General features: G+C 54.5%; 10 protein-coding genes across 10 annotated transcripts; 5 read left to right on the top strand and 5 right to left on the bottom strand.

Annotated features, from left to right (window-relative positions):
• Nucleotides 1–976: 976 nt before the first annotated feature.
• On the bottom strand, nt 977–3,892 carry QC761_120230 (uncharacterized protein). Its single transcript, XM_062875305.1, has 2 exons — nt 2,546–3,892; nt 977–2,493 (listed from the first exon to the last, which is right to left on the bottom strand). The coding sequence occupies exons 1-2, from the start codon at nt 3,388–3,390 to the stop codon at nt 1,278–1,280; spliced, it is 2,061 nt and encodes a 686-aa protein (XP_062738552.1). The 5' UTR covers nt 3,391–3,892; the 3' UTR covers nt 977–1,277.
• Nucleotides 3,893–5,512: 1,620 nt separating this feature from the next.
• On the top strand, nt 5,513–8,983 carry RIM9 (regulator of ime2). Its single transcript, XM_062875304.1, has 3 exons — nt 5,513–6,422; nt 6,485–7,892; nt 7,957–8,983. Exons 1-3 carry the CDS (start codon nt 6,236–6,238, stop codon nt 8,465–8,467), a joined length of 2,106 nt encoding a protein of 701 aa, XP_062738551.1. The 5' UTR covers nt 5,513–6,235; the 3' UTR covers nt 8,468–8,983.
• Nucleotides 8,984–9,446: 463 nt separating this feature from the next.
• QC761_120210 (uncharacterized protein) lies at nt 9,447–11,638 on the bottom strand. Its single transcript, XM_062875303.1, has 2 exons — nt 10,427–11,638; nt 9,447–10,357 (listed from the first exon to the last, which is right to left on the bottom strand). The coding sequence occupies exons 1-2, from the start codon at nt 11,462–11,464 to the stop codon at nt 9,950–9,952; spliced, it is 1,446 nt and encodes a 481-aa protein (XP_062738550.1). The 5' UTR covers nt 11,465–11,638; the 3' UTR covers nt 9,447–9,949.
• QC761_120200 (uncharacterized protein) lies at nt 11,599–12,241 on the top strand (the record flags this gene model as incomplete). Its single annotated transcript, XM_062875302.1, has 3 exons — nt 11,599–11,613; nt 11,907–12,113; nt 12,170–12,241. 3 exons carry the CDS (start codon nt 11,599–11,601, stop codon nt 12,239–12,241), a joined length of 294 nt encoding a protein of 97 aa, XP_062738549.1.
• Nucleotides 12,242–12,344: 103 nt separating this feature from the next.
• Nucleotides 12,345–14,716, bottom strand: QC761_120190 (uncharacterized protein). The gene is made up of 2 exons (XM_062875301.1): nt 13,319–14,716; nt 12,345–13,239 (listed from the first exon to the last, which is right to left on the bottom strand). The coding sequence occupies exons 1-2, from the start codon at nt 13,599–13,601 to the stop codon at nt 12,473–12,475; spliced, it is 1,050 nt and encodes a 349-aa protein (XP_062738548.1). The 5' UTR covers nt 13,602–14,716; the 3' UTR covers nt 12,345–12,472.
• QC761_120180 (uncharacterized protein) lies at nt 14,035–17,037 on the top strand (the record flags this gene model as incomplete). Its single annotated transcript, XM_062875300.1, has 1 exon — nt 14,035–17,037. One exon carries the CDS (start codon nt 14,035–14,037, stop codon nt 17,035–17,037), a length of 3,003 nt encoding a protein of 1,000 aa, XP_062738547.1.
• A 277-nt stretch (nt 17,038–17,314) lies between these two features.
• Nucleotides 17,315–18,926, bottom strand: mtg1 (Mitochondrial GTPase 1; the record flags this gene model as incomplete). Its single annotated transcript, XM_062875299.1, has 2 exons — nt 18,870–18,926; nt 17,315–18,804 (listed from the first exon to the last, which is right to left on the bottom strand). The coding sequence occupies exon 2, from the start codon at nt 18,761–18,763 to the stop codon at nt 17,315–17,317; it is 1,449 nt and encodes a 482-aa protein (XP_062738546.1). The 5' UTR covers nt 18,764–18,804; nt 18,870–18,926.
• A 122-nt stretch (nt 18,927–19,048) lies between these two features.
• CTI6 (Histone deacetylase complex subunit) lies at nt 19,049–22,518 on the bottom strand. Its single transcript, XM_062875298.1, has 4 exons — nt 21,000–22,518; nt 20,538–20,948; nt 20,248–20,489; nt 19,049–20,196 (listed from the first exon to the last, which is right to left on the bottom strand). Exons 1-4 carry the CDS (start codon nt 21,587–21,589, stop codon nt 19,475–19,477), a joined length of 1,965 nt encoding a protein of 654 aa, XP_062738545.1. The 5' UTR covers nt 21,590–22,518; the 3' UTR covers nt 19,049–19,474.
• Nucleotides 22,519–23,937: 1,419 nt separating this feature from the next.
• On the top strand, nt 23,938–24,730 carry QC761_0022720 (uncharacterized protein; the record flags this gene model as incomplete). Its single annotated transcript, XM_062872082.1, has 4 exons — nt 23,938–24,057; nt 24,107–24,176; nt 24,323–24,389; nt 24,724–24,730. The coding sequence occupies 4 exons, from the start codon at nt 23,938–23,940 to the stop codon at nt 24,728–24,730; spliced, it is 264 nt and encodes an 87-aa protein (XP_062738544.1).
• A 13-nt stretch (nt 24,731–24,743) lies between these two features.
• QC761_120150 (uncharacterized protein) lies at nt 24,744–26,922 on the top strand (the record flags this gene model as incomplete). The annotated part of the gene is made up of 2 exons (XM_062875297.1): nt 24,744–25,473; nt 25,535–26,922. The coding sequence occupies 2 exons, from the start codon at nt 24,744–24,746 to the stop codon at nt 26,392–26,394; spliced, it is 1,590 nt and encodes a 529-aa protein (XP_062738543.1). The 3' UTR covers nt 26,395–26,922.
• Between the last annotated feature and the right edge of the window lie 526 nt (nt 26,923–27,448).

Here is a 27,448-nt window from a genome sequence, read left to right as displayed (position 1 = left end):
TTTCGCTACTCTTGGACAATCTTTGGTGACAATCCAACAGAACGCCGACACTGGGAAATATCAAAGTAACACCCCGCCTCCTTTAAACTGCAGGGTCTAAATGGCTGAGGTCGCCAGTCGAAGCAGCCAATCACATGTCCGGAACCACCCCCAGCATGCTTCCATGCGCGTTCCGTTTCTTCATCAACCAGGCTTCAGATCCAAGGCCTCTGGCCGATGCTTGCTTCTCGACGATACACAACCAAGGGCGTCTACGCATCACCGCTGATCAGCCCATGCAACAACCCGTTCAGACAGCATGCTTTTGCTGTCACACAACCGTCGATATTCTGATAGAGGGCACGGCCTGGAAGAAGGAAAGAATCGAGTTCCACAAGCCACGTGAAGAGAGAAACGGTCCGCCCAACTCCAAAAAGCCAGGACAGCCCTGAACGGGGCAGGATCCGGCTTGTGGAGAAGAGGTGAGATCGGGATTTGGTGTGTTTCAGACTTAGACAGCATAACCCGACCCACTCTTTCGACATTGGAGGGTCATGGGGCTGGGCGCTAAGCTAGATTTGGGTGTTCGGTCTGTTGAAGATATGCGGGTGCGAAGGACGCATCTCGTTCGCCGTGGTCCAACGGTTGATGACTCTGTTCAGCGGTATACGTGCTCGAGAGATAAGAGAGTGGAATGGAGGACCGTGGCCACATGAAACTCTCTAGTAGCTGCCAGCAATAAAAGTTGCAAGCTCTATCCTGTAGCTAGTGTGTTTCGTTTCTGGCCTTCTAGCAGCGACGGACGAACCGACCGGCTCAGACAGTACTGGTCTCTCCGCATAGATCCAGTCTGTCTCGCAGCGTCGTGGACACAGACAGTGTTTGCATAGGTGGGGAAAATAAATAGTGGCCAAAGTCTCGAACCAAGAGACCAACTCACGTAAAGAGGCAGGCCCGTCGGAAGTGTGGACGCGATGCTATGCGATGCGATGCGGTGCGTTGCGACGCACGCTCTACATCCTCTCTCATGTATATCATACATACCTAGTTCTGTCTTTTGTGACTCCCATCACAACTGAATAACCTGGCGGCCTCCCTGCTTCCTTGCTACAAGTCTCCTTCCCAGACGCCAAAGGGGGGTATCAGTTTCTAGCTTCATGATAACACACCAAATCCAACCACCCCACCTGATGCTTGGCCCTGTATCTGTCTTCCTGCTGTTCATATGATGCATCGCCTTCTCAGCCTTCAGTTCCGTGTTCCCTTTCCTGTTCCTTATTCCCCAGAACCCCAACCTCTCACCCCGCAAAAACATCATGCTGCAACTCAATCCCCATCTCCCTCGCCAGCTCCCTCATCTTCACCTCCACCTCGTCCTCCATTCCCCCTCCCCTCCCCAGCAGCTGCTTCACCCGAAAGAACCACCAGACGGCATCGCTCGCCCACAAAACCCCTTTGAAAAGCAAATGCCTCCACGCATTTCCCACCCTCTCCCTCCACCCCAACCCTTTATCCTGCCACAGACTCCTGCTGGCCCAGACGCCCATGATCTTGATCCTGTTCACGGGGCTCCCCATGTTGGCGTTGTTGGCTTGCACAATCCTCATGTTTCTGCTGATAAAGATCAACTCCTTCGGCCACTTCTCCTCGTCGGCCAGCATGTCCCTTATTCCTTGTTTCATCCTCCTCTGCATCTCGTAATTCCTCTCGCTCGGCGACCTGGCCTTCATAGCCTTGAGGAACTCCTCCTGAACCTTGTTTTCGCCTCCTTCGTACGGCCGCATCAGTGTGGCCGAGGCAAACATCTCCGCGCCTTTCACCCCCCAACCTGATGCGATCTGGACGATCTTGGCGTTGTCAAACGTCATGAGGGCCTTCCAGAAGGAGGCGTAGTCGTGCCTGAACTGGTCAGACATGTAGACGTATAACCCGTGATCGATGAGGACCAGCTCTGGCTTTCCGTTGGGGAGCCGGCGGACAAACATGTTGCCTGGGTGAGGGTCGCAGTGGACGACGCCGAACTTGAAAATCTGGGCCGAGAATAGATCAACGATGGTGGTCATTACGTCCTTGGGGGAGACGCCTAGCCCGCCGGTGAGGTTGGGTCCGCGCCAGGAGCTGCGCTCGGGTTTGAGCCGTTGCCGGTCCGGGTTCTGGCGGAGGGCGGCGCGGAGGGAGGGCATGTCTGGAGAAGGGAGCTGCTCGCCGTGGACGCCTGGGGTGTAGTTCCCGTGACCGCCTCGCCAGGGGCGGGTGAGGTCGGACTTGTCGTTGAACCGGACGCCCTCGATCCATTCGGTCGTGAGGACACGCTTGGAGGAGAGTTCGGGGTATACCCGGGGGATGTAAACTCTTCCTCTGAGAGCGGGCTCGTCGTTGATGAGCTCGCGCATGACTTCCGAGTTGCGGGCTTCGTTTTCAAAGTCGGTTTCGAGTTTCAGTCGCTCGCTGACAAAGGGGACCATGGAGTACATTGGCAGGTCGAACCACCAGGTGTATACCCTCATCACGACCCTACCAACCGGCCGTCAGCACCACCGCTATCCAAAAACAGCAAAGAACTCACTTGAAAGCCCACAGATCCCACCCAATCTGCCTCTCAATCTCGGGCTTCTGAATTTTGACCGCCACCTCCCTCCCATCCGGCAACCTCGCCCAATGAACCTGCGCCACACTCGCGCTCGCCCTCGCAGTCTTCTCCATAACACCTTTGCTCTCATCCCGCCCCGTGAAATCCACCCCAAAAACCTCCTCTACCGACCTGCCCCCAAAATCATCCCTAATCACCTTCTCCACCAGCTCCCACTCATCCTGCGGCGCATCATCAAACATCCTCGCGAACATCTTCTGGAACTCCGGCGGCAAGACAGCACTCTGCATGGCGATTGCCTGCCCGATCTTGAGGTACAGCCCGCCATTGTGCCGTAGCAAGTCGGACATGCGCTCCGCGCTGCGGCGGTGGAGCTCGGGGATGCCGGATTTAGAGCCGATTATAGGGATGGGGTGAGGCCGGAAGTTGAGCTTGTAGTCGGCTGCTACTAGGAGGCCGGTGCCAAAGGTGCGGAGGGAGCGGGCTATGCCGGAGGCGTAGATTTGGGAGTCTACTAGATAGCCGGCGCCGAGGAGCGCAGAGATGACGAGGAGGCGGCGGAGGTATTTTTCGGCCCGGGGGTACGATCTGGCGGCCCGGGGGGCGCCGAGCGAGGAGGGGGAGGGGGGTCGGAGGGGCTCGAAGGGACCGGATGAAGGGTGGAGGGGTCGGCGATGTGATGGTGAGGTGACGATTGTTCGCCAGGGGCGTGGCAAGCGCAGTGGCTGAGCTGAGGTTATTGCCGTTCGTGTTCCCGTGATGGTGGCAGACAGATGGAGGCGGCTGCCGGCTGTGCTGCCGGCGAGGCCATGGCGCCACATGATGCGCTGGGCGCGCTGGCGAGAAATAGGATGATTTCTTTTCTGTGGTTTAATTCTCAGATATTGAAGCCACCAGCTGCGCCATTCATTGTGTTGTTTCCAGAGCTGTCGAGCTGAACAAGGTGTCGAGACGGCTGAGGTTGCTCGTGAGACTTGTCGATGACGACTGACAAGCAAGCAAGGCCAAGCTCTCAAGTCCCTCCGATGCCGATCGAGCTTGGCCCGCTTTTTGCCGCCTCCTCCGACCACTTGCCCCGTGTTATCTGTAGTGTCTCCGACGCCGATCGGGGTTACCTAGCAGGTGCCGACAATGATCTCTGGCAATCTTTGGTCTTGAGAAAGGATTACGGCACCTGCTCAATGATGATGGATGTTTCTGATGTCGATGATAATCGAACTTTGATGATAGGCCTCAAAATAATCAACATGTTCTACAAAACAATTGATGAGCTTTAACAGATAGTTCATAGGCGTAAAAAAATGGGTAAAAAGCTCTGTTTTTATTGGAAAGGGCTGTAGATTAATAGGCATTGTACGCGTCTTGCTGACTCGCAGTATTAATTCTTTTGTTCCTTGATACCTCCGGTTGAAAGAAGAAGATCTGGGGATATCAAAGCAGTCAGGGATCCGTACGTGGAGCTATCTGCATCTGAGATGTGGATGTGTGGACCTGCCATGAAGCTTGTTCTGAAACTAAGATAACGCGGTACCAATACGGCTGCCCAGAACTAGTGAGGGCGGAGGTATCCCCTAACAAGCTGGCGACAACTTCTCCCTTGCCCTCTTTGGGTGCCAGCCCGGGTTCACAAGTGGCGGACCATGGGGCTGAAAACAATGCGACAGTGTTTGCGGTTGGTGATAGCTGCCTGACGAAGCTTGGTGAAGCTTGATACAGCAGTCCTTTGGGGTCCAGAAGCCCTCACGGATTGTTCACGGAATCCCGACGTAACATCCCGGTTTAAAACTGTGTAGCCAAATCAGGGCCAGCAGCCGTAGCGGATTGCAACCCTGACTGCAAGAATGGCGAACGAGTGTGGGAGACAAGGAGAAATGAGCGAGGAGGGAGAGAGAATGCCGGAAATTGGCCGCGGCACCAGCGACTGATAAAGGCTCGTCGCCGTGACGTTCCTCTTGCGTGAGGTTACGGCCACAGACGAGGCCTCGTCTTGACCATGACCCCCATGTTTGGATTTTTTTTGATTTTGGCGCCGTCTGAGCCAAACGTCAACTCGATGCTCATATCCTGACTCGCCTGCTCTCTCCTGCTGAGCTGGCGGTGGCCTTTTGTTGCCATCACGGGCTTTGTTCGGCTCCCAGAAAAGCCTGGTTGTGAGACTCGAGCTGCGTCAGGTAGTGAGTTGGGGCGTCTCGTCCAATGATTGCGTCGTCCCGCAAAGCTCCCGCCATGGTGCCATCCTGCAAGGACGCCTGGGCTTGTGCTGTTGTTTCCCGGTATTCTTGCATTTCATGACCGTGTGCTCCGAACCACCATGCAAAGCGAGGTTTTTATTGCGTCGGCGGTCCTGCAGAAGCGTGCCATGTGCCTGTAGCCAGATCCAGCAGCTCACGGGAATGACCTTCCCGATCCAGTTCGCGCAACCCAAAGCCACGGGAACCTGTAGACCTGAGAATATGGAATGAACCAGCCACTCGCCAGAGCCAGACTGACGGGCTCGCTGCGGGTGAGGATTCTTGGAGAAAAGTAGGAGTCAAGGAAGCAGTGCTCCGAGTCTACTTCTGCCTCTCTCGGGACGACAGAGGGAGACCCGGCGGACGAGGTGGGGGCCTGAGGAAGAGCGGATCATGATTCCGGCGGCTGTAGGCTGCTCATACCGCAGGCCACTGGCTGAGTTTGACGTCCCGCCGCCCAAGGAAGGCTGTGAGATGCTTCAATTGCACCGTGTAAGATACACAGACACTGTTGTGGAGTGTTTGTCAACCACCGCGCGGATTGGACCAGTCCATGCACTGGCGACACTGATGAAGAGGGCCCCGGGTTGTTCGTTCTGGGGGCTCCGGAGCGGGAAGTGATATCAGATGCAGGCGAGCAGGTGTCTCCAAGTTTGCAGAGGGCTCGGACGACCTCAAAGTACATCGCAATCTCATGTGTATCGCATCAAGCGTGGAATGCCCGTGATGTGGTGAAGATTCTTCAGTGGTAATTACGCAGAAGCTGCGCCTCGAAGCCAGGTACGGCGAGGCCATCCCAGCCAAGAGCTAGGTGTGCGTGCTCGCTGTTCCCCACATGCTTGCAGCGGGCAAGTGGCCCAGGCTCGACCCCCTAACGATTTTCCCACCCCCCATTTCCCGCTTCCAATTGCGCTCCCCCCGTCACCTCACCACCAGTGCTTCGCATCGCGCTGTGTGTGCAACTCGTCGTCGCCAATGTCAATGTATTCCCTTTGCTGGGAAATCGCGAACTAGATCGGCTCCGGATCTCGAGAGAATCGAAGAGCGACAGCACCCCGCCGCCATCCCATCCTATCTCTTCAACAAAAGAAGAAAAAAAACTGCTGGACGGACCACCAAGCGCCGCGCGCGACGACTTGCTGGACTTTGCCGAAATCAATCGTCGCCAACAATGAGCCGCCGATGAACGAACTGCCAACTCTGCTACTGCACAGCACACCCACGTTCGCTACAGTCTCGACCAATTCCTTCGCATGTATCGGACCGACCGTATGCGCCCACGATCCTTGAGCATCACACTCCCTTCAGCCGCTCATACTACTCGGTGGTTCAACTGAGGAATCGAACCTCGCTCTGACCTGCCGCGTCTTGACGGCGCTGGCAATCTCACCTTGCACCACTTTCACGGTCCTCTCGCCTGGAGCTCGCTGTCAACATGCTGCGACCTGCGACACCGTTGTCGGTGCTTCTCTTCGCGGCATTCTGTCTACTGCTCCTCTCGTCTTTGTCGGCTCCGATTATCAGCGCTATTCCGCTGGGTCAATGGATGGGCGTTGACTTTGGAGTTTTTGGTTTTTGCAATGGCGGGAGCTGCACCCCTATAGAGATCGGCTACGATGTTCGTAAGTGTTATCATGTCGTACGGTTGTTGGCAATACCGCGGTTGCTAACCATCTCGACTCAGAACAACTCAGCGCCGATGGCTTTGACATCCCCGCGGGGACGCGAACTACCCTGACCACTCTTCTCGTCATCCACCCGGTCGCCGCGCTTCTGACACTGATCATGTTCGTCTTGGCTGTGGTTGCCCACTTGCATAGCCCGGCTCACTCGGGTCGATACTTGTTAGCCTTGTTCATCTTTGGCATCTTCACCTTCCTGGTTTGCCTCTTGAGCTTCCTGGTCGATGTGCTCCTCTTCGTGCCGCACATGGCGTGGGGGTCCTACATCGTTCTGGCTGCTACCGTTTTGGTTGCCATCAGCGGGCTGGTTTCGTGTGCTATGCGTAGGACGATCGTTAGCAGAAAGGCCAGGAAGCAGCGCATCGCAGAAAATGCAGAGATGAGTGGAGAGAACTACTATAATCGGCAGTTGCAACAGGCTCCTCCTGTGTCCACTAGCCCTGCACCCCAGCAGCCTACTGTCCCGATGCTCAGCGGTGCCAACGGAAGACCAGACGCCCTCCCCGAATTTGCTTCATTCGAGAAGAAGGATGATCGAAGCAGTGATGAGAGGGTGCCGCTCACCTCGATGAGCCCGACTGACCGATCCCCAAACAACAACTACGCGACAGATGCCTCGACCACTTATGTCAACGATACAGGTCCTAATCCGTCGGACATCACGGCACAAAGGTCCATGACCAACACCCCGGGTTCGCGAGGTTATGCTGATCCCTCGCCTGGTACTGACGGGTATCCTATGAGGGCACCCTCTTACGAACGGATGAATTCGAGAGTGAGAGGCGGAGGTCCTCCAGGAGGCTACAGAGGTCGCGGAGGATACCCGGGGCCCGGCAGGGGTGGTTACAATGGATATGGGCCATCACCAGGAGGAGGGCGCGGGGGGTATGGCGGTCCGCAGGGCCGTGGTGGTCACGGCACTCCGCCGAGTGTCAGGGGTGGGTATGGTCCACCGCCACCACGGGGTGGCGGTGGACGGCCTCTTCCGCCAAGCTATCGGGGAACTCCCGGGCCTTACGACAGAAGACCATCACCAGCAGGTCCATACGGGCCCGGGCCAGTCCCATATGATGCCCGGCAGCCATCACCAGGTCCGCCGTCCGCGCCTGGATATGTCAGCAGATCGGCCTCGAATGTGTCGGCTGGAGGATACAATGCTTACAACCCCAACAACCGCGACAGCCTTCCCAGGGCAGAGTCGCCACCACCGCTCCCAGGAATCGACGATGGCATTCCCACCAAGGCCGTGGAGATGGATGCGACGGGTAGCAACCGTGGGGTGGGACAATATGGAATCCGGGATAGCGATTCCGATGTTGCGGGTATGTTAGCCATGCAGCAGGCGAGGTTATCACCAAGGGCGAGACATGACACGTATGTCAGCGACGCCAGCAGATATAGCCAGGATGAGTAAGTTGCTTCCTCGATGCACCACCCCTTACTACGGCCTTGCCATAGTAACCTCTTTGTCCAGCACCGCATATGTCCCACCTAGGCAAGCCTGGAATCAGAATCCGGTCAGGACCCCGTCACCACTTACAGCTGTTTCCACCCGGCCACCTGTTGATCTCAGGGGCGGTCCTGGCCCTAACCTCCAACCTCCACAACAGCAGCAAGCAAACCCAGGGCTAAGACCGGCCCCTAGTGAGTACTACGAGGATGTGGACCCTCGCTTCGCCGAGCCTGCGCCTCCCGCAGCTAGTAATTCACCCCGGCCAAGAACACCTCCTCTGCAGCCCCTACAGTTGGCTAATTCATACGAGGACATTCCCCAAGGCGCCCGCAGCCCGGCCGAATCTGAGCGGTCTAACTTCACGTCTATATCGCAGCGCGGGATCAACCCTCGGTGGCAGCCACCACCAGAGATGCCGCAAATGATACCCCGGCGACCAGTTGGGAATAACGGTCCCCGCCCTGCCGATCTACTTCTTAATTCCAATCCAGACTTTGAACTACCCACGCGAGGAGGGGGTAATCCGAGATGAGCAGGGCGGTAACCAATCCAAAAAGGAAGAAAGGAAGAGTTTGGGGGGGGGGAAGTGGAGGTGTTTATGATACCCAGAAGTTTCACAACAATGAGTGTGAACTTTTATACAACACAACAAACCATCAAACCAGAGCAAAATTCTTGCGTTTTTCTTTCGAGTTTCTGTCAACAAAGGGGCCAAAAAAAAAAAGGGATTTGTCTTTTATTGGACGACGAAAAAGTACAGTACTACCCTCAAACTTCGGTGGTGAACAAACCCAGTATATAGGATCATTTTCCTGTCAGTTCTCGGTTGTTTTTTTATTTTATATTTCTACGTCCACCCTCGGGTGCTATGGATTGTTCGGTGGCAAGCTTCGCCAGACATTTTTTCTTGTTATAGTATTGTTTCATGACGGGGACAGAGAGTTTAGCATCGCTTTCTTTCTGTTGTCACTCTCGGTGTTTTGTCAAGAGGGTTGTTTGTGTACTATTTATTGTAGGTTAGGTAATCAAGAAGTCAGCGGAAAAGGAGAGGATGGACGGGTGAAGGGGAGGGCATGAGTGCGGTGAGATGGTCGGGGAAAGGGGCGGGCGACAGCAGCAGCGAGCATACTTCATAGTCATAGCGAGGGATGGAAACTGAAAGACGCATTTGTGTGGAAAAACTCTTTGCTTGCAACCTTGGACGATTTCATATCTTGCGAGCCTGAGAACCACCAGCACACCAGTCCACACTGATCGCCATTCTTGATGTGTCCATCGCCTTTCACTGCAACCCCTCGTATGTCCCGAGAGGCTCATCTTGTACCGGTGTCCTGGTTTCAATCAAAACATGTGTTACTAACTATCAACTCACACCTTTTTAAACCAGGGATAGGCTTCTTGATTATTTTATTTTTTTTTACTTTATTTATTTGTTTACTTTTTTTTAATCTTGTTATTTTTTATTTTTTTTTATTTTTTTTCAAACGCCCACCAAACTATCTTTCGAAGCTTGTTGAAGACGTTGCTTCGGCATGCCATCCTATATTAACTTGTTTTACACTGCCATTATTTCCATCCAACAGTGTGCCGCATCAACAACACCAGCGTCTCTTCAACCTCTCGCTAAGCACATACCCCATAGATTTCTTGTGTGTACTATTTATTTTCTCTATCCGCTTCACAGTGTCTTTACCAGCCTCATCTCCGTGCCGGCTTGAGCATCCTTCGCCGTCTCTTGATCTGCATGTTTGTCACCCTGCTGGTCTTTCCCCACAGCTCGACCAATTCCCTATTCCCTTCCGATCTTCCCTTTTCAAAAAATAAAAAAAAAATAAAAAAATAAAAAAATAAAAAAGTTCTCCAAAAAATCAACAAGAATAAAAAATTCGAATCCATCCATACAAGTAATCACAAACGTGATTTTTATTCTCTGTCCCATTTCCCCCAAGGGCCATGCCCACCACGCAAATCTTTTCACAAGCAAACCGTCTCCTTCTCATCTTCCGGGAGAGCCTTACTCTTCCAACCGCACCCCCCCATTCCTGGCTTCCCATTCCTTAACCGCGTCCGCCAGAGAAATGATGTAATGCTGGCTGTCGAAATCAACGCCTTCCAGCCCCCCATTGGTATCCATCCGATCATCGCCGTCGGCGGCTCCTCCGACGTGGACTTTCTCATGATGTTGCGCATAGTGAGCACGAACGCAGGCCGGAGAACACCACGCTGTGGGCTTCTTCAGATTGACAACACATTCCTTGCAGAATCGGAGGTCTGCCGGAGTGGCAAGAACGTCCGACATCTTAGTGTCTTCGTCATGTGCCGCATGGTTGTTGTTTGGCATCTGCCGCCTTCCGGATGAATCCACACGAGCGTGAACACATGTAGGACCGGCGGAACAACTGTGAGCCTTGAGATGATTTCTCTGATGAGAAAACAGCATCAGTATCTTCCAAGACGAGAGCAGACAGCCAGGGGGAAAAGGCAGACTTACATATCCTTCGTGTTCGCACTCAAAGCCACAATAGACAGTCATCTCTGCGCCCTCGAGCTCGTACCCAGAAAGAAGCGCGCACACGGTGCAAAGTCTGAAGCTCGAAGGGTTAACGGGATTCCGGCACACCGAGCATGGTGGCAAGTTCGTCAGCCCGTCAGGTATCACGCTCCTCTGCTGCTCGGCAAGCCGTTTCTTGTTTTCTGCCTTTTTGGCCTTCTCCAGCTCGTAGGCAGCCTGCCCTCTCCTCAGCTCCGCCAGCCTTGCCTCGACCTTTTTGATCTCGTCCTGGGCGCTAGACAATCTTTGGTGATCACTCAGGATTGCGTCCTTGACTTGCTCCATGCTGGCATTGTCCTGTGTGAGCATGTTGTAGTATTTTGCGTGGACCTCGGGCACCTCGCCACTGGGGCTACCGTCAGTCGGTTGTGATGGTGTCGCAAAGAGGGCTTCCTTGAGCACCTCTATCCTCTCAGTGTGATTTGTGGCTGCAAGAAGTCCTTTGGACAAATCATCTATTGGCGGACTTTCGCTGCCTGACAACTTCTTCAACGATGTGGATACAGCAGTCATGAGCTCCTCGATTGGTGCCAATCCTGCGGTGACCCTTTCTAGTTGTTCGGCGATGGCTGTCTTGTCCTCATCTTGCACCATGGATCTCAACCTCAGCGTGGTCAGGCTGTCGGCATACCATCGCTCTTTTTGTTTCTTTACATGTTCGTCAATAAGGCCTGGATGGATCTGATACTGCTTTGCCTTTTCGATAAGATCTGCCAGCTTTTCAAGAAAAGATGGGGGGGCGGATGTGAACCATTCGCCTTGGGATGAGAGTGACGGGTCTTTCAGCAAGTCTGCCGGAGGACAGTTGAAATATCTGGCCTTGTAGAGGTCCAAGAGGCTACCGTAGCAGGACGAACAGGCTATTAAAGGGTCGTCGCCGTGAGTCGCCGTATGATTTTGCTGTATGGCAGAAGCCTCCGAGTCGAAACGAGCGTCTTGTGCAGCAGCGAGGGCACATTGGAGGAGGATGGCCGTCATGGTGCAGTAGAGAAGGGGGGTTGGGAACCCCAATCCCGACGAGACGTGGTAATGATTCGATAGTTCGGACGATCCCTCTCGATGGATGTGTACGTGTAACACTGATGGTGTAATGGATTGACTGAGACAGAACGATGCGCTTGGAATGGGTGTGTTGGAGGTGAGAGTGCTTCCTCAAAGTGACCTTGAGGTGAGATGGGTCCTGCAGAGAGCATGCTCCACACCGAGCTTGAAATGCCAAGCCTGCCGTGGCACCTGCCCCTGCGCATTTCCAGAACTTGGCTCGTCTTGGCAGGCGCGCTGCGCAACATTCATAACTCGGAAGCCCTCCATCCAGCAAAGCAGCAACACCACAACAAGTGCGCAAATATGGCAAGTTCTAACCCCCAAAATATCAAGTCCCTCAAGAGGCAGCCGCTAACAAAACATCGCTTCACGCTAGGCCGACAAGCTTCGCACCCAACAAGAGCTCGAGCGGCTGCAGGCCAAGTACATCGGCACCGGGCACCCAGACACGACGAGTTGGGAGTGGAAGACAAACATCAACCGCGACACCTACTCCAGCATCGTCGGCCACCCCGCCCTCCTGTCATATATTGCGCTGGCATCGAATGAGCCTGTTACCAAAGTGCGCGCCGAGATGATCAGAGTCAGTAGCCCGTTGCACTGAAAAAGCAGAGCATGTGCTGACCTGTCTAACACCAGAAAATGATACAGCCCGCCGGACCACCACCAGCGAGAGAAGAGGATATGATCATGGGTGGACAACAAAGCTGAATGAGGGATGGCAGCATCTCTCAATATCGCATTTGCACATTTGCACATTTGCACGACATGACGACGGAGTAAACACCACAGGAACGGGCAAGTTGGGGGTGATCAAGTGATAACAGTACGGCCTCCTGGCCAGTCCCAGACGATCGCAAATACCCATAGGACGAATTCTACAATGATACCCCTTTAGACGCCAAAACACCTTGATCCCATGGTATGCGCGTCCCTTCCTTGTTACGCATGCCTCCTTCTCTGCCCATTACTCGGTCCGGCCTCTTGCATCTCTTCATCCTCCTGGACCTCATCTTCATCACCCAGTCCCTGCTCCTGCTCCTGCTCACGTATCTCCGGTTTCCTCTCCTTGACGCCCTTTAAGCTGATCTGAATCTTTGACTCCAGCTCTGGGTCCGAGCCACCGTAGATGGTCCTGACAAAGCCCGCAATTGACTCCTTGGGCACCTCTGCCTTCCCTCTTGGTCCAACATGCCACGTAGTAGAGTCGTCGTCGCCGTTGCCCCTGTTATCCACCATCCTGACCAGATACCCATGTTTGATCATCCTCTGTAGCACAACGTCGGTCTTCTCCGTGGGGTTAGCAGGGTCGTTTGGGTTCATGCTGGGCATATATTCGGCGGCGTTGAGCCGGGCCAGATGCCTCCTGAGGCGGGTATCACTAAGCTCGCCCCCCGAGATGGTGATGAGCGAGATGATCGTGGTGTACAGGGCCGTGTACGCTGCTTCACCTTCGGCGGACACGACCTTTGAGGGCCGGGTGAGAGCGGGGGTTCGAAGCTCTTCTGGCAGGATGTTGGTAAGAATGTAGGCATTCGATGTGGCTTCCTTTTGGGACTGGCTTTTGGCGGCTTTCCGCTTCTGCTCGGTGGTCATGAGATTCTTATCCCTAGCTGGAAGCTCCACCATTTCCATGCCAAAAACTGCTCGGAGCTGTTTCTGAGCTCCGGCAAATGCTGTTTTGAACTGCCGGCCATTTGTACCGAGAACTAAGGAGGGAGGGGGTTAGTATATATGGTATCATGAAAAGGGGAGAAAGAGAAGAAAGAAAAAAAAAAGGACACAAACCTTTCTCCCTAATGGCATCTCTCCGAATGGGGGTCCGTGAGAAATCACATGCGATGGCATACCGGACCAATCCTTTTATCAACTGGCTGAGCTCCTCGTTTGGAGGGCCATTCATCGTTTCATCGGCAGCACCATCTGAGGCGTATTGATCATCTTGTGGCTCATGCATGTCGACATCTTCATCCTCATCGACCGGCCGTTGGCGGCGGCTCTGCTGGAGTCTAGGCATTCTCTCAAGCATATACTCGTCCCAGCATCGAAGGGCGGTAGAACTGGCATACATGAGACTGTCGGTTGGCTGATGGCGGCTAACAAAGAGGGTGTTCGTATCGACGATGATGTCAGACAGTGACTCTGGGGTTGATGGAATGAAATAGTGGGGGGAAAGGAAAACGCGTCCAACATAGTTTAATTGATTCTTGGCGCGTCAAACGCCCGCTGTTACGTTACGTGACCCCATGTGTCTTTTTTTTTTTTTTTTTTTTTTTTGTTTTGTTTTGCCTGCCGGGAAGTTGGAAAGTGGGTTGGGGGACGTTGTGAAAGACCCACCTAAAATATTCAATTGCAAGGTGCTCGTCGTCGCAGAAGTTGCGACTGGGCTTGGTGAAAGCGACATCTTGAATTTTTTCGACATACGGCAACAGAAACGGACTCTTGGCGGTGATATTTCTTTCATTGGGTTTGAAGTTCAAGGAGAAAGGAAAACACCAACTCAAATGCTCAGGCGACAGGTGACTGGCAGCGCCAGCTTTGTTTGCTTGAGGTGCCGGCTCCAGTTGGCAGGCGCTGCAGGTTCAGGTTTTCTGTCAGCTTCGGGCACCGGCGCAAGAGTCGCAAACCGATCGTCGAGATACTTTGGAAGTCGACCTGTTTCTTCGCTCCCCGCGCTGTCCAGGCATACCGTTTTGCCGCTTTCGCGTCAACGATCGCATTCACGATGCTACGCTGCTGGTTCTTCGTCCGGGTCGAAACCGAACTCTGAAGACGAACCCGAGATTACGACGGAAAATTTCTTCGAAGTCGAGGTGACAGAAGTCAAGAAGAGGAAAAGAATTCAGAGGATCCTCGAGCCAGCCCCATGGGAACTGGAAGCTGCCGAGGAGGAACAAAAGAGAAGCCCAGAGGCTAGCGGAGAGATAATCCAGCAGGAAATCCAGCAGGATATTGCGCGGGAAATCGAGGAGTATGGCCAACGGCTTTGGAGTGAGGGCCTGGTAGAAGACCAAAGTGATGGCGGTTTCGAAAGTCCAGAGAACCCAGCCGCATGGAGCGAGCACCCACCCGCGCGGAGGGACAGATCCAGAAGATCGGGTGAACATGCCGCAAACAAGAGCATGTACTGGCCCTTTTCTCAATTCAAAGACTTGAAAGACTCGAGAAGCTGGAGGTCCAAGGGGCAACTTGTCGAAGCTGAAAGGGAGAACCTGGGGTTGGATATGCTGGGCAAGCCAGCGACTGCAATCGTGCTTCGAAAAAAGCCCCTTAGGCGACTGGAAAAACTCACCACGGGAGGCGAAGATCTAGAGCTGGGGCAGACTTCGGCTATGTTGCAGAATCTGCTTGAAGGGGGCGCTGGTAGTCTCACCTCGGAGGAAATACTGCTCAATATTCACGAGCTGCGACCGGCAGACGAGCGGGTGCTGAGCGAGGAGGAATTTGTCACGCTCAAGGATACTCTCATGCAAGGTTTCACGGTTCCCCAACTCAACGCATATGTTGAGACGTGGAACTCGGCCCGCCAATTCAAAGATCCGGGAGATGCCAACACGACAGTCCCTCCCTGGATTTTGGAGATCCGCCCATGGGTTGCGGCCGCTGAAAACACCCCGCCAGATCTGGATGGAAAGCTTTGGGGTTACGTTTCCCAAGGGGCTTCTCCCAAAGAGAAGCTGGTGGTGCGTTTGATGCGCATGTGCTGGGATCTGTCGTGCAGCAATGTTCTCGAGGGACAAGGCTGCTTGGATGTGAAGCTGCGAAAGGCCGAGTTTGACATGCTGACCCTTGGTGGCAAGAGGTGGTTAAGAGATATCTCGCGCACCCTGTTGAAAAACGGAAAGCAGATCGAGATGTTCCCCAGCTCGCAATACCTTTCGATCACCGCACCCAAACACACTGCTGACTTGATTCTCGACCGTCTCAACCAGCTGCTGTCCCACATGAAAACAGTTCAGTTCAACGCCAGCTTCATCACCCCAGGGCCTCTGGCGATCGAGCCGGCGGTTTTGAATCAGGTCGAAACCATGACAAACAGCATTATTCGTCGTAGCCCGTCCGGCGACAAGATCCTCGTCACCTGGATTCAGCTGCCTGGACGAGACGCAGTCACCGAAAACCACGGCGAGCAGGTGCTCCGTCTGTTGAGCTACGCCTACCGTGAGGACCCTCGTGCTTCTCGGTCTCTGGTTGAAACCCCCGAGGCTTCCTCCAAGGCTCGCTTTGTTCCCGAGGTGGACTGCGGTCCCAAGCTCCCCTGGCACGAGCGCAGCAAGTCTTGGGCCAGATGGACAGCCGCCACGAACAAGGTCCCACCAAAATCAACACGAGCAACCAACGATGAGGATGTTCCCCCCCCCGACCAAACGACAACAACCTCATCCACCCAAAACCCAATCCCCACCTCCATCGTCATTCACCCCGTCGAATTCAAAGACCGCACCGAAGCCCTCCCCGTCAACAAAGCCGACTACTCCCCCGGCTGGTCCCTCCACCCCAAAACCGACACCACCGCCGTTTTCGGCCATGTCCTCTTCTCCTCCGTCTCCCCCTCAACCACCGCCCCTCCGGCCCCCGATCTCCCTCGAACATTCGCCCCTGTCCTGCCCTGTGTCCGTTTCCTGTCTCTCGAATCCAACCTCAAAAACCCCGGGCTCTGGCACATGATCACAGTCCTCCGGTTCATCCCCGCCCCTGACACCGACCCATCCCTCATCTCTTCGGCCCCCAACTTGGAAGTCCGCATCGAGTCGGACCACCGCGAGATCAAAGAACTCAAGGACCTCCGCGCGGTGATCAACGACCACGACGCCGACCTCCCCCTCCCCGAATCACCCTCTGACGTGAGGCTTCATCAGACAAAGTACTATGATCTCCCGGGGACAGGGATCAAGGAGCACGCCGAGCCGATGTTTGAGTTCCTCAGGGACAGCACGCTTAAGCCGTGGGAGGAGAAGCTGGCGACACCGGCGAGTTTGGATGGGTTGAGGTTGCCGAGGAGATTGTTTGCTGGGAAGGAAGGGGAGGAAGGGGAAGAAGGGGAGGTAGAGATGGATTACATGTTTGCGGGACTGGAGATCCATCGGATGATCATGAGTGAGTGGGGGGGTTTTAGGATGAGGTATACGCATGTTAGCGGGGGGTTTAGGAGGGGGGTGAGGAGTGAGGTTGCGTTGGATGCGGTGCCTGTTGAGGCTGCCAAGGAGGGGGTTGTGGAAGAGGGGGTAGCTGAACAGGAGGATGAAAGGTTCCTGGCAGCGGAGGAGGTCATGGGGGAGATTGGGGAGGGGGCTGATTTGGTGGAGGCCATCGATGAGGCTCTGGTTATGGCTGAGCCGGCTGAGAAGCCGGAGGTCAAGGAGAAGAGCGTGGAAGAGTTGACAAGGGAGTATCTCGAGGCGGTGGGGAAGTTTGCGAGGGGAGAGGCGCTGGTTGGGGAGGATGGGGAGGTGAAGAAGGAGGGGGTGAAGTGGTTTGGGGACTGGGTGGGGGCCGGGGAAAAATAAGGAGTGGGGTGATGGAAGGAAATCTGTTATGTGTATAAAAACAACTGCATCTCTCTACTGAGGGTCAATGTACAAAGAAAGTGACGAGGAACGGTAGTGTGTATGATAGATCATCTGGTGGGCTGCATATAGAGAGAGGCATAGATAAACTGCATATGGGAACGTCACTTTTGGACATTATCTTTTCACGCGAAGAATCGTTTTGCATGTTCCCATAGTGGAAACCCACTCACCTAGTATACAAAAACGTACAATAACTCATCGTTCTACACACCCCTCAAGCACTCTCCCCACCCCCAGCCCTCTTAGCCTCATTCCTCTCCTTCCTTGCCACCTTCTCCCTCTTCCTCGCCTGGTTCATACTCAGACTCGGCTCCCTCGCCCGCTCCATCGCCTCCTCCAGTTTCTTGGGAGTCACCTCGTCAAGCAACAACCTCCCCAGATTCCCCTTCCTCCACTCCTGAATAACCCAGTCGGCCGCATGTTCCATACTCTCATCTCCTCCCTTCCTCAACTTCCCCGTTCGTCTTGCCGCCGCCCTCAAAAACTGATGCACATCATTCGTCGGCCTCCCCATCCCAAACCTTTGCAGGTATGTCGTCTCCCGGACCAGGTTTAACCGATACAAGAGGTAGTCAGCCACAGTAACAGCAGGAATGATCCCGTCCTTCACACACCCCACCAGCGCCAGCTTCAACATGGCCTCCGGCTCGGAAACGTACGGCACAAACACACCCGGCGTGTCGACGATGAAAACCCCCTCCCCCAGCCCCATGCTCTCCGGATCGCCCGAGTCCTCCCCGGGAAGAATCCTAACCGGCGTTCCCAACTTTCTCGTCACGCCAGGTTGCGCCCCCGTCTTGGCCGCCTTGCCCAAATGTAGACTGTGACTCCTGAGTCTGTTGAGCAGGGTGGACTTGCCCGCGTTCGGCATCCCCACCACCATCACCCTCAGCCCAGTGAGGGAGTCCATCTCCCGTGCGACATCCCTTATCCCGTCCAGCAACGGCTGCAAAGACGCTCCATGAGGCCCCATACCCAAGAAAATGATGTCCTTTACATTATTCACCCTCGGCGGCCTGTGAAAGGTCCTCAAAACCCGAACGACATTCCCCGGTGGTTGCGTGCCCGGCACTGGTCGCCCGTCGGGAGTCATTTGCGCTGGGGGGGCGAGGTCCCGTTTGGTATAGACGATAATCCGTGATCTCGGGACACCGGCGGAGGTGGAGGATAGCGATTCTTCCAATACCGGGTTCCAAGAGGAGATTGGGACCCGGAAGTCTCGAAGCTCGAGGATGAGGCCCACGTTGGAGAGGGACTGGCGCATTTTGTTGAGGGCGGCGCTGTGATGGCCCAGAAAGTAGGATCGGGGGAGCGAGGTGGAGATTTCGAATTTATCCCTAGGAACAAAGCCCGTAAAATCGATGGGGATGGGTTCCTTCTTTGGTCGTGCTTGTTGTTGTTGTTGTTGTTGCTGTGAAGCGGGTCCATGACCACGATGTGGTTTTTGATGAGGGTAACGGGTTGAGACTGGTGGGGGTTGTTCTGGTTTTGGCTTTGGAGCTTTTGATCTGAATGCCGCGAGCTCTTCGCTGGCATCGGAGGGGATGGCCCGCTGGTTGATCATGGTGGATATTGGGGTTATGGGGTTGGGTGTGGACTGAGATAGCTCAGAGGTCGCCTTGGAGGCTGCCCTCACGGCGGCCCGGGGACTGATCCGGGGCATGGTGAGAGGGCTGTGAGTCGATAATGAAGGAAAAGAAAGACCTGTTGTTGTGTGAGCTGACTGGTCTCTCAATATCGACAGCTGGAGTCCTCAAAACAACACTTACTATGTGCAGAATGGCTGCGAGTTGGTATCGTTGGGATTTACATGCAGTTGATGAGAGAGGTCCATGAGATGCCAAGCCCTTCGATTTTTGATGCCGATGGAGCACGTAAAGGGGTCAATGCACGGATACAATCATATTTACAGACTACTCATCAACACATGTTCGATGATGGATATCAATTCTTCCTCGAAACTTCTTTTGTACACTATGAACCACCACCCTAGATACACAGTCCTTTCCCAAAACCAAAAAAAAAAAAACCCACCCAGCCGACCTCCCTCAAAGAATCCAAGATGTCCGCAGCAAGGGGTATTGCTAAAGTGTCCTGCCGAAGTAGTTGAGCAGAGAAAACAAATGAGAACAGCAAAGCTCTGCTTTTCGAGAATGTAAAGATGACCAAAAAGTTTCCTGCGCCATCAGTGACTGGTTTCTGCGCTCGTGGTGCCTACGCCCGGTACCAGTGCCAAAATATGCCAATAAAAGATTACCCACCCCCCTGACCCAAACAAAACAAACCCTCCAGCCAACGCCGCCAATGCAAAATACAAAAGAGATAATGATATGCTCCCCCTGAGTAAAGCCTTTTCTTCCAGCCTCCCATAAAACTATACAGCATATTCTTGCTGCCATTTGACCAACCGCCTCGTCAGGCTGTCCATCATTTCAACACATCCAAGCTCTTTGAACTCCCTTTCTTGACTCTCCAGTGCCGAAGTCGGCCCTGTTGTCGATGTGTTCTGGGTCGAATCATCGGTGGTGATACCGTTGGTGCCATTTGTTACCGCCGGTGCGCTAGTGGGATTGACAATAACCGCTTTTGCCACGTCATTCCTCGCTGCGTCTTCTGCCGTCTCTCCAGCAAGTTCCACCTGTGTTCTGGAGATAAATTCCAGCAAAGCCGCTGCCCTCCTCTTCATGTCATTCATCGTGACTTTGCTGTTCATCCCACCTCGCGATCGAGAGTGTGCCGCCTTTCCGACGCCGTCTCCGTGGTGGTGCCCCTTTCCTGCCGGGGGATGCTCGTCTTTCTGGATATCTCGGGAAACCGACCGTGCCGGCGAGGCTTCGTCATCGCGCGTGTACTGGTTGCGCCCTTTTCGTTTGTGCGACTTTTTCTTGTCCGTCTTGGTCTGTGATATGGCAGGCGTGGGCGGTGAGTCAGGGGTCGGTTGCGATGCTGGAGGAGGCTGCTGCTGTTCTGGGGCGGAGGGCTGCTGAACAGTCTCTGCGGCCGTCTCGCTTGTGCTCGTGTCTCCGGTGACTGGTGCTGCCGTTTTGCTGACTATGGCCCGAGCTGCCAACGACAGCTCTTCTGAAGGATCTGAATCTGCATCCGTGTGAGCCTCGGACACCTTCACAAAACTCGTGGACGCCGTACCATCAGCTCGCCGACGTTCGGCCCTCCCCTTTCTCTTGTTCGCAGCCTCTTGCCGTTGTCTTTCTTTTTCCTCCTTTTCGGAAAGCTTCTCGTTCCGGTTATTGCGTGCGCCGCCGCGCGGCTTTGACTTGGTCCCGTTTCGACTAGGACCTTTGGGATCGTCCGATTCGTCGGCCGTCTTGTCGACGGATGGAGACACTGATCGAGAGCTGGTGCGTTGCCTTTTGGCACCCTCCTGCTTCCTTTGATCAAAGTTAGCAACGCTACTGACCGCAGCCAACGGCACGTACTCCTCGCTGTCGCTTCGCCCCCTCTTAGGCCGCCTAGGAACGCCCTCGGGCTCGAGATGAGCTTCCTCTTTGCTGGCCTCAATGGCCCTTCTCAGAGCTTCCGCTTCGTCATAAGCAGCCTCGCGGCTGTTCATAGTCGACCGCCGTTTCGAAGCTTGGTTCGCCGAGGTGGCTCGTCCGCTTCGCGTTTCCTTCTCTTTGGTGGGCGATCGTGTGCCTTCTTTGTTCAGAGACGCAGATCTCGACGAGGTCCTCGACTGTCGCCGCAAGGGAAGATAGAAAGAGTAGGTATTCCTGCGAGCCACGATGTCAGCAACTTGATTGATTGATGGACTGTGACCTCCCAACGCCCGGGGATGGTGCAAGCTGGTGAAACATGATCTCGGGTCTGCGCTCAGCTGTTGAGCACAGCTGAGCCCAGCGTCCCAGCGCGGTCACAGAACGGAAAAGATTCATACTTACCCGTTGGAAGCTGTCCACAATTTGTGAAGATCACGGCGACAGAGCTCGCAAAAGTACTCATCGGGACCGGGATTGGTCATGATTCCAACGCAGCCGCCGTGCTGCCAAACTTTGCAAACATCACACTGCACGAAAAACCCGGCAACATCATCCGTGACAGAAGCTAAGAATATTGGGTCAATGTCAACAGCCCCTTTGGCCCCATGTCTAGGTTCATCTTCCAGGGGTGGTGGCCCTGGGTACTCCTCGTTGCCGCACACGCAGCGAACGGCCTCGTCCTCTTCTTGAACATCATCGTCGGCGCTGGTCATGTCGGCCGCTTCGGCCTTGACGCCAGGTCTGTCCCGATCGTCACCCTGTCCACGGGTTCGACGGCGTGTGGCGAATGTATCGTCGGCAGTGATTGTATCTTCCGGTGGTTCAGAGGAGAGCGAGCCAGCGGATGCCGATTTTTGTGGAGAGCCAGCTTTGTTGAAGTGCCTCGAGCTGCGTTCCGGCCGGCCCGAGGCACTGGAGCTCGATGAGGATACTTGTGACTGTGACTGGGTAGCGCGCGCCCTCGAAGACCGTCTGGGATCGAGTCCTGCCATTGCTTGCCACGTGAAGCCGCTCCGAGAGGGGCAGTAAAAATGCGAGAGTGTAATCGAGCTGCAGGCCTGTACGCAGGTGTAAGGGGTGCGCGAAGGGGTGCGCGAGTGTGTGGGCAAGCGGCGCTTAATCGGGGATGCCCTAGCGACACGAGATCTGACGACCAAGACTGACCGACAGGATTTCTGAAAGTTCAAGTCTCGTATCGAATAGTTATGTAGACGTCGAGATCGGGTGATTACGAGAATGTTCGAGTCTGTCGAGGTTTATGTGGACGATTCGGCCAAAATGGGTGGAAAGGTCGAGGTAATGTTCGCACCACCGTTGGTGCAAAAATGGGCGAAGCGCGACACAGTCTGTCGTGATGTGATTCTGCCAGTAGGGCTCAAAATACTGAAGCCGAAGGATAGTAGTGTAGAAATGCACCCAGATATCTGTCGGGCTCAACAGAATACTCGGTTCTCGAGGCAGGGTGCTCTCCAGCAAAGGGTGTCGCGTCTGCTGGAGAGAAGATGTCGGTGCCGGGCCGAGGGACGACAGATCCGAGAGCGAGCTCTGAGAGAGGGTGATAGCACAATGTAGTGCCCCAAGAGTCCTGCTGGTGCTCAATTGTCAAGAGCTGGGCAGAAGCTGAAGAGATGAGGGTGTTCCGACAAGGGGAGGAAAAATGCGACGCGGTGGTTGAGAGGACAACTAGGGGCGTCGAGATGGCTGGCGCAGCGGCGAGCGTGGTGCTAGGTTAATCTGCGAAGGTATGGGCGGAATCCACAGTGTCTCTCTGGAAAAGAAGTGATTCTCATGACTTCAGCCACTGCAGAGACAGGATGGATGTCCAGCGACAGGCGAGCGCAAGAAAGTCGGTGGTGAGAGCGGTAGGCGGAGGAGGAGAGGGCCGGATGGGGGAGACTGGACTTGAGCGAGTGGAAGCGACTGGCAGAAGCGCTCTGGGGACCCAGCAGCGCACCACCACATTTTCCCCGAAGCGTCCTCCAGCAATTTTTGGCACCGCACTTGGGCCATGCGGGGCCAGCCTGGGAGCTCTGCCCCAATTCTGTCTACAGCATACACTTTCTTTCAAGAGTACCATGCTTTGCAAGTGCACCAAAGATGCCAATTGCTGTTCGTGTTTTTCCAGCCACCATGGTGAGCAGGATAACTGAAGCCAGCTAATCTCCCATTGACTGGGAAGCAGTTCCCCCACAAAAATCGATCCCCTGAAGCCTCTACGCGAGTTCTTCACTACCCTCTCTGGTGTACCTTAGCAGCAGGTACGAAATCTGGTCAAGTGGATTCGATCCGAATTCGGAAGTTTTGTGGACCTTTGGGGCTCTTGCATCAACATACAGGCGGGATGGAACAAATGCGCCAACATGACATCAGTGACCAAGGCTCGCCAAAGCCAAGAGGCATGTGGTGGTGCTAAAGTCAATAGATACCTAGAGATCCAGCCAGGTCCAAACACTCCTGAATCAGCTCTTTGGGCTTGCACATGGCTGCATTTTTCTCATACATAATGGAAGTATAGTCTTCCTTGTCGTGCTCAGAAAGGACTATACAGACCGTCACATATCTGCCCCATGACAACATTTCCCCCCAGGGCCTTGTGTGAATGAGCAGGCCTCGAAGCCATCATTACAACCGCTTTAAGAGCTGATTAGCTATCCATGGAGATCTGTTAATTATCCTCGGAGTGGTTCTGACTATCTTTCAACCGTGTTCAAGTATGTATGATATGCCAGGCTTGTCGATCCGTAACAGAACAGCGACACGTGCAATGTCCATGTCTGGTGAGAGTACAACATTAGCCAGGGCCTCCCCATAACTACCAGCCAGTCCCTCTGCATATGTATCCGACCATGGCTTCTCTGTATCAGATCCCTTTTAGCTCTCCCAGTAGAATTCACGGCCACAGTTGAATTAACATTCCCAAGCAGGGGTGTCGAAGCCCTGGAGGCACACAGTGTGTGGATGGACGTGCGTCAGAGCCCCGCGCTAGCAGCTCACGGGACATTGTCGGATACGCTAAAACGGACGATAAGATGTTGTTGATAAGGAGGAGGGGTGGGCAGTCCGGCCGGATTATGTAATTTGTCCCCGAGTAGGTCGTGGACTGCCAGCACTGAACACTGTTCGCTCGCTGATTCTCCGTTCGCCTGCTGAGCACTCATCAAAACATCTTCGTTTCCATCGACTCCACTTTGATAGCTTCATTGCTGCTTAGCATCCTTTGGATTCCCGAGTTATTGCGAGCCTCTGGTTTTCAAATTTGCTATCGACTTGCAGGTGGGTTGCCCCAGGCAGTTGATCAGCCCAGACTCGGCACCCTTCTCCCTAGCTCCCTCGCTTTCAAATGGCCCTTGGTGGTGGTGTTGCCCCTCATGGTTGCTCTCAGCCGCGGATGACAGCGACAGAGGACAGGACACCTGGACAACTCTTGCAGTTGATGCCATTGAGGAACTACTGCAAGCGGGTGAGTTGATTGTAAGAAAGTGGAGAGCGCTGACGCATCATTTGGGCAGACGGCCGACCCCGGTGTCGACAACCTCAAAGGAGCCAACCGAAGACTCGCCTCGCTGAGCTTGCCTTGTGGTGCCTCTTGCTAGCTACCTGCTGCTGCCAGCCATCACTGAACGAAGCAAGCGAGCAAGGATAAACCATCAAGTTTGTTCAATTCCAGACGAAGCAAACCGATAGAATCAAGGAGGGGTATATCTGCGGCCGGTTGTGGTAGTCAGGCCTGGTTGTCCGGCTATCGACTGGCACTGGCTCTGAGGGTTTGGGGTACTATGTAAATCTTGTCGGGTAGGTTGATGCGCTCCTTCCCATGTTGGACCCCTATCCCACTATCCCACGGGCAGCACCACCCATGGCACTTTGGGAATCGCAACACTTGCGGATGCGAAAGGAGTGCTGTTGCCTTTTGCAAAGTCGCTGCTTGCCCTTCTTCCCTTCCAGCCACCTCGTCAGCAACCCTTTCCTCCCCCAAACATGAACAAAGCGCCACCCGTCATGTGGCAATTTCCTGATCTGCCGGCTTCTCAATTCTTCTGGATCACCCTCCTCACAGTTCTGCTCGGTTTCCTCGCCGGCCAGTGGATTCTCAAGCTAACCTTGTCGACTTATCGTTCGACCATAGGACGTGAACATTCTTCCAAAATGTCCGCCGACACGGTGTCTACGCTGTTTCCCGGTCGACCGATACGGCCCTTGCCGAAGAGACCGTTGCGGGAACGCCTCTCGGCCGAAGTCGCCAGCTCGATCCAGTATCCTCGAGTCCCGCAGACCGTTCACCCGCTCTTCTCATACCCCTGCCCACCGGTAGAAGCTCAACCGTCTCAGTTGTCCGGGCTCACCGGCGAGCCTGGCCAACAGTCACGAGCTGGAACCGGAGCAGATGGTGCTTCGATCAGGCGGGCAAATCGAGTGCCTCTCGACTCCGCAAGCCGTCTCTCACGCCCCGTGGTCAAGACCGAGTTCAGCAGGCACGGAATACCATACCCTCCGAATTCAGCGTCATCTTCAGCCGATGGATACGACACCTTTGAGCACACCAACAACAAGAAAAAGCGCAAGATTCCATCAGCTGCCGAGATGCTTTCGAATGGAGCACATCACAGCAGCGAGTCGCTTCCAAGCTCTGGTTCACTTGCTGTGCAGCCTTTGGACGCCCATGACGAAGAATCGCCTGGGTGTACAACCTATTATGGACCTGGATTCCGAGGAACGTACGGCATGTGCAATATGTACAACGTGGCGGGGCCAGGTCGTGGCCGGTATGGACGTCCGAGAAGCGGGCGGAGTCCGCTCCGGCCACTGCCGGATACGAGTAACAGTTGGGTCGGGAGAGTCAAGGCACGCCCGGTGCAATGGGGTGGCAAGCCACCAAGTAAGTCTTTACTACTCTTTGCTATTCTTTGACAGGGCATAAACGTTGACCTTCATCTCAGCCGAAAACACTGGCATCATTTCCAGTGCCATTGCCAACGCAGAGAAACTGCCCCCTCATCAAGGCCGAGAAAACACCAGTCTTCTGAACCAGCAACTGAATACGAAACGGACTCCAGCAACCAGCCAGTTCACATTCACTTGTGGTTCGGCAGTAACGGCTTGGCCCGGCCGAGCGGTGCCACAACAGTCTATGAACATTCGTCCACCTCTGGTGAACGGCGTCCGTGGCACCCAGGTGTCTCAAACCGCCTACGCTCCATCAACCCTGCCCCAGCCTGCGCATGTTTTACCAAAAGACACGGCTGCCAAGTCAGCAGGCAACACCCATGCACGACCGGTTGCCAATCCCAAGCCCGCTCGCCGCAACGCTGCCACTGAGTACCTGGCCGCTGCCAGAGCACGCCGTCAGGCAAAGCAAGAAGAGAACAGACGGCATCCCCCCAAACCTGAGGATATTTGGATCTGCCACTTCTGCGAGTATGAGGACATCTTTGGACATCCGCCCGAGGCTCTCATCCGTCAGTATGAGATCAAGGACCGCAAACAGCGGCAGCTGGAGCAGCGACGTCGAGCTCAATGGGAGAGGATGAAGAAGGGCAAGCACAAGGGAAAGAAGAACAGCAAGCTTCACAACAAGAACATTAATGCTGTACAAGAGCCTGCGGCCGTTGACAGCCAAGGGGCATCCGACAGTCAGGGCACGCAGAGCGAGGAGAACTATAACGACGACGAAGAGTGCGAGGATAAGGAGTGTGAGGGCGAAGATGCTGGGTATCCCGACTGTCCCGCCGAGGTGCCTGGCCGCCGTCAGCAGTTCCCGATCCGCCCTGGCGGCAACCATGACATACCGGGCACATAACCCCGGCCCCCTCCCCCAACTTTTACCGGCAACCCTCTCATTTCTCACGGCAGCATGGATAAACGTTTTCAAATTGCGCATACGGTCTGCGCGCATAATATTGTTAGTTGGTCATTCTGAGCCATGAGGTATAGGGTTGGCGGGCGGATGGACCGGAGGGGGCATCCTTTTCCACCACAATAGCGTCATGTTAGACTGATGTACTGCACCGCACTGCACCACTGCTTTTCCCCCCACCACGCTCTCTTCTTACTGTACAGCATGTACGAAGCAACACACCAAACAGGCCTTCTATTGCTCTAACCCCCTTGCATAAGAACTGAACCACCTGTTTTAGTCTTGACTCTCATGTTGGTTGTGTTAGTATTGTTTTACTGGGGGGAGAAATAGATAGATTGGCGGTAATACAGACTTCTTGATGCGTCATGATGTAATAAGCCGATGAGAGCTGAGAACTTGGATGCGATTGAAGATTGGACGACATGTTACGAGACAGCTATTCCATGTGACGGTCTGAGACCAGGGGCCATTGGCTTCTAGAAGCATGTGTGGAAAACGTGGAGATAGTCGCATCAAATCGGCACTTGGAATCTGATGCGCCAGTAGCGCCAAATATCCGTCTGAATGCCTTGCGAAGGTACCTACCCAAGTGCAACCTCAGTGAGATGGATGGGCCGTTTTGCACATGGGCATGAGTAGGAAGTAAAACGGAGGCGGAGAAGCCGCTGAGTTCGTGCGCCGGCTGCGGTGGTACGTAGGAGGCGCTGATCTGCGAGTGACCACGTCAAGGTACACCTGTTAAGGAAGAGGTATATGGGTGCTATCTCTTGTTTCCGAGCGAGTCCGACACTGACTCCATCATCGACTGAAGATGACCATAACCTGGGACTTCCAGAGTGTAGAGTCATGTATATGTAGAGGAGACACAGCACATGCGAACCCACACCTGATTAGCTGACGGGACTGGGCCTGACAAGAAGGACTGGGATGACGGCTGACCAGTAGGCCACCAACCAAGACGTGGTGTCTCAACCACAGTTCAACTGATGTCGTG

Source organism: Podospora bellae-mahoneyi (genome assembly GCF_035222275.1).
Source record: "Podospora bellae-mahoneyi strain CBS 112042 chromosome 1 map unlocalized CBS112042p_1, whole genome shotgun sequence".
Classification (NCBI taxonomy): domain Eukaryota; kingdom Fungi; phylum Ascomycota; class Sordariomycetes; order Sordariales; family Podosporaceae; genus Podospora; species Podospora bellae-mahoneyi.
This window is presented reverse-complemented; position numbering and strand designations above follow the sequence as displayed.

What these genes read in the sequence shown, in the direction of transcription:
- QC761_120230 (XM_062875305.1), bottom strand. Translation starts at nt 3,390, where the DNA reads ATGTGGCGCCATGGCCTCGCCGGCAGCACAGCCGGCAGCCGCCTCCAT. An exon ending in TGGGATCTGTGGGCTTTCAA is followed by an intron (nt 2,494 to 2,545) that starts GTGAGTTCTTTG and finishes GCCGGTTGGTAG; the next exon opens with GGTCGTGATGAGGGTATACA.
- RIM9 (XM_062875304.1), top strand. Translation starts at nt 6,236, where the DNA reads ATGCTGCGACCTGCGACACCGTTGTCGGTGCTTCTCTTCGCGGCATTC. An exon ending in AGAGATCGGCTACGATGTTC is followed by an intron (nt 6,423 to 6,484) that starts GTAAGTGTTATC and finishes ATCTCGACTCAG; the next exon opens with AACAACTCAGCGCCGATGGC. An exon ending in AGCAGATATAGCCAGGATGA is followed by an intron (nt 7,893 to 7,956) that starts GTAAGTTGCTTC and finishes CTCTTTGTCCAG; the next exon opens with CACCGCATATGTCCCACCTA.
- QC761_120210 (XM_062875303.1), bottom strand. Translation starts at nt 11,464, where the DNA reads ATGACGGCCATCCTCCTCCAATGTGCCCTCGCTGCTGCACAAGACGCT. An exon ending in AGTGCGAACACGAAGGATAT is followed by an intron (nt 10,358 to 10,426) that starts GTAAGTCTGCCT and finishes TTTTCTCATCAG; the next exon opens with AGAAATCATCTCAAGGCTCA.
- QC761_120190 (XM_062875301.1), bottom strand. Translation starts at nt 13,601, where the DNA reads ATGTATGCCAGTTCTACCGCCCTTCGATGCTGGGACGAGTATATGCTT. An exon ending in AGATGCCATTAGGGAGAAAG is followed by an intron (nt 13,240 to 13,318) that starts GTTTGTGTCCTT and finishes CTCCCTCCTTAG; the next exon opens with TTCTCGGTACAAATGGCCGG.
- CTI6 (XM_062875298.1), bottom strand. Translation starts at nt 21,589, where the DNA reads ATGGCAGGACTCGATCCCAGACGGTCTTCGAGGGCGCGCGCTACCCAG. An exon ending in TTGTGGACAGCTTCCAACGG is followed by an intron (nt 20,949 to 20,999) that starts GTAAGTATGAAT and finishes CGCTGGGCTCAG; the next exon opens with CTGTGCTCAACAGCTGAGCG. An exon ending in GGGCGAAGCGACAGCGAGGA is followed by an intron (nt 20,490 to 20,537) that starts GTACGTGCCGTT and finishes CTTTGATCAAAG; the next exon opens with GAAGCAGGAGGGTGCCAAAA.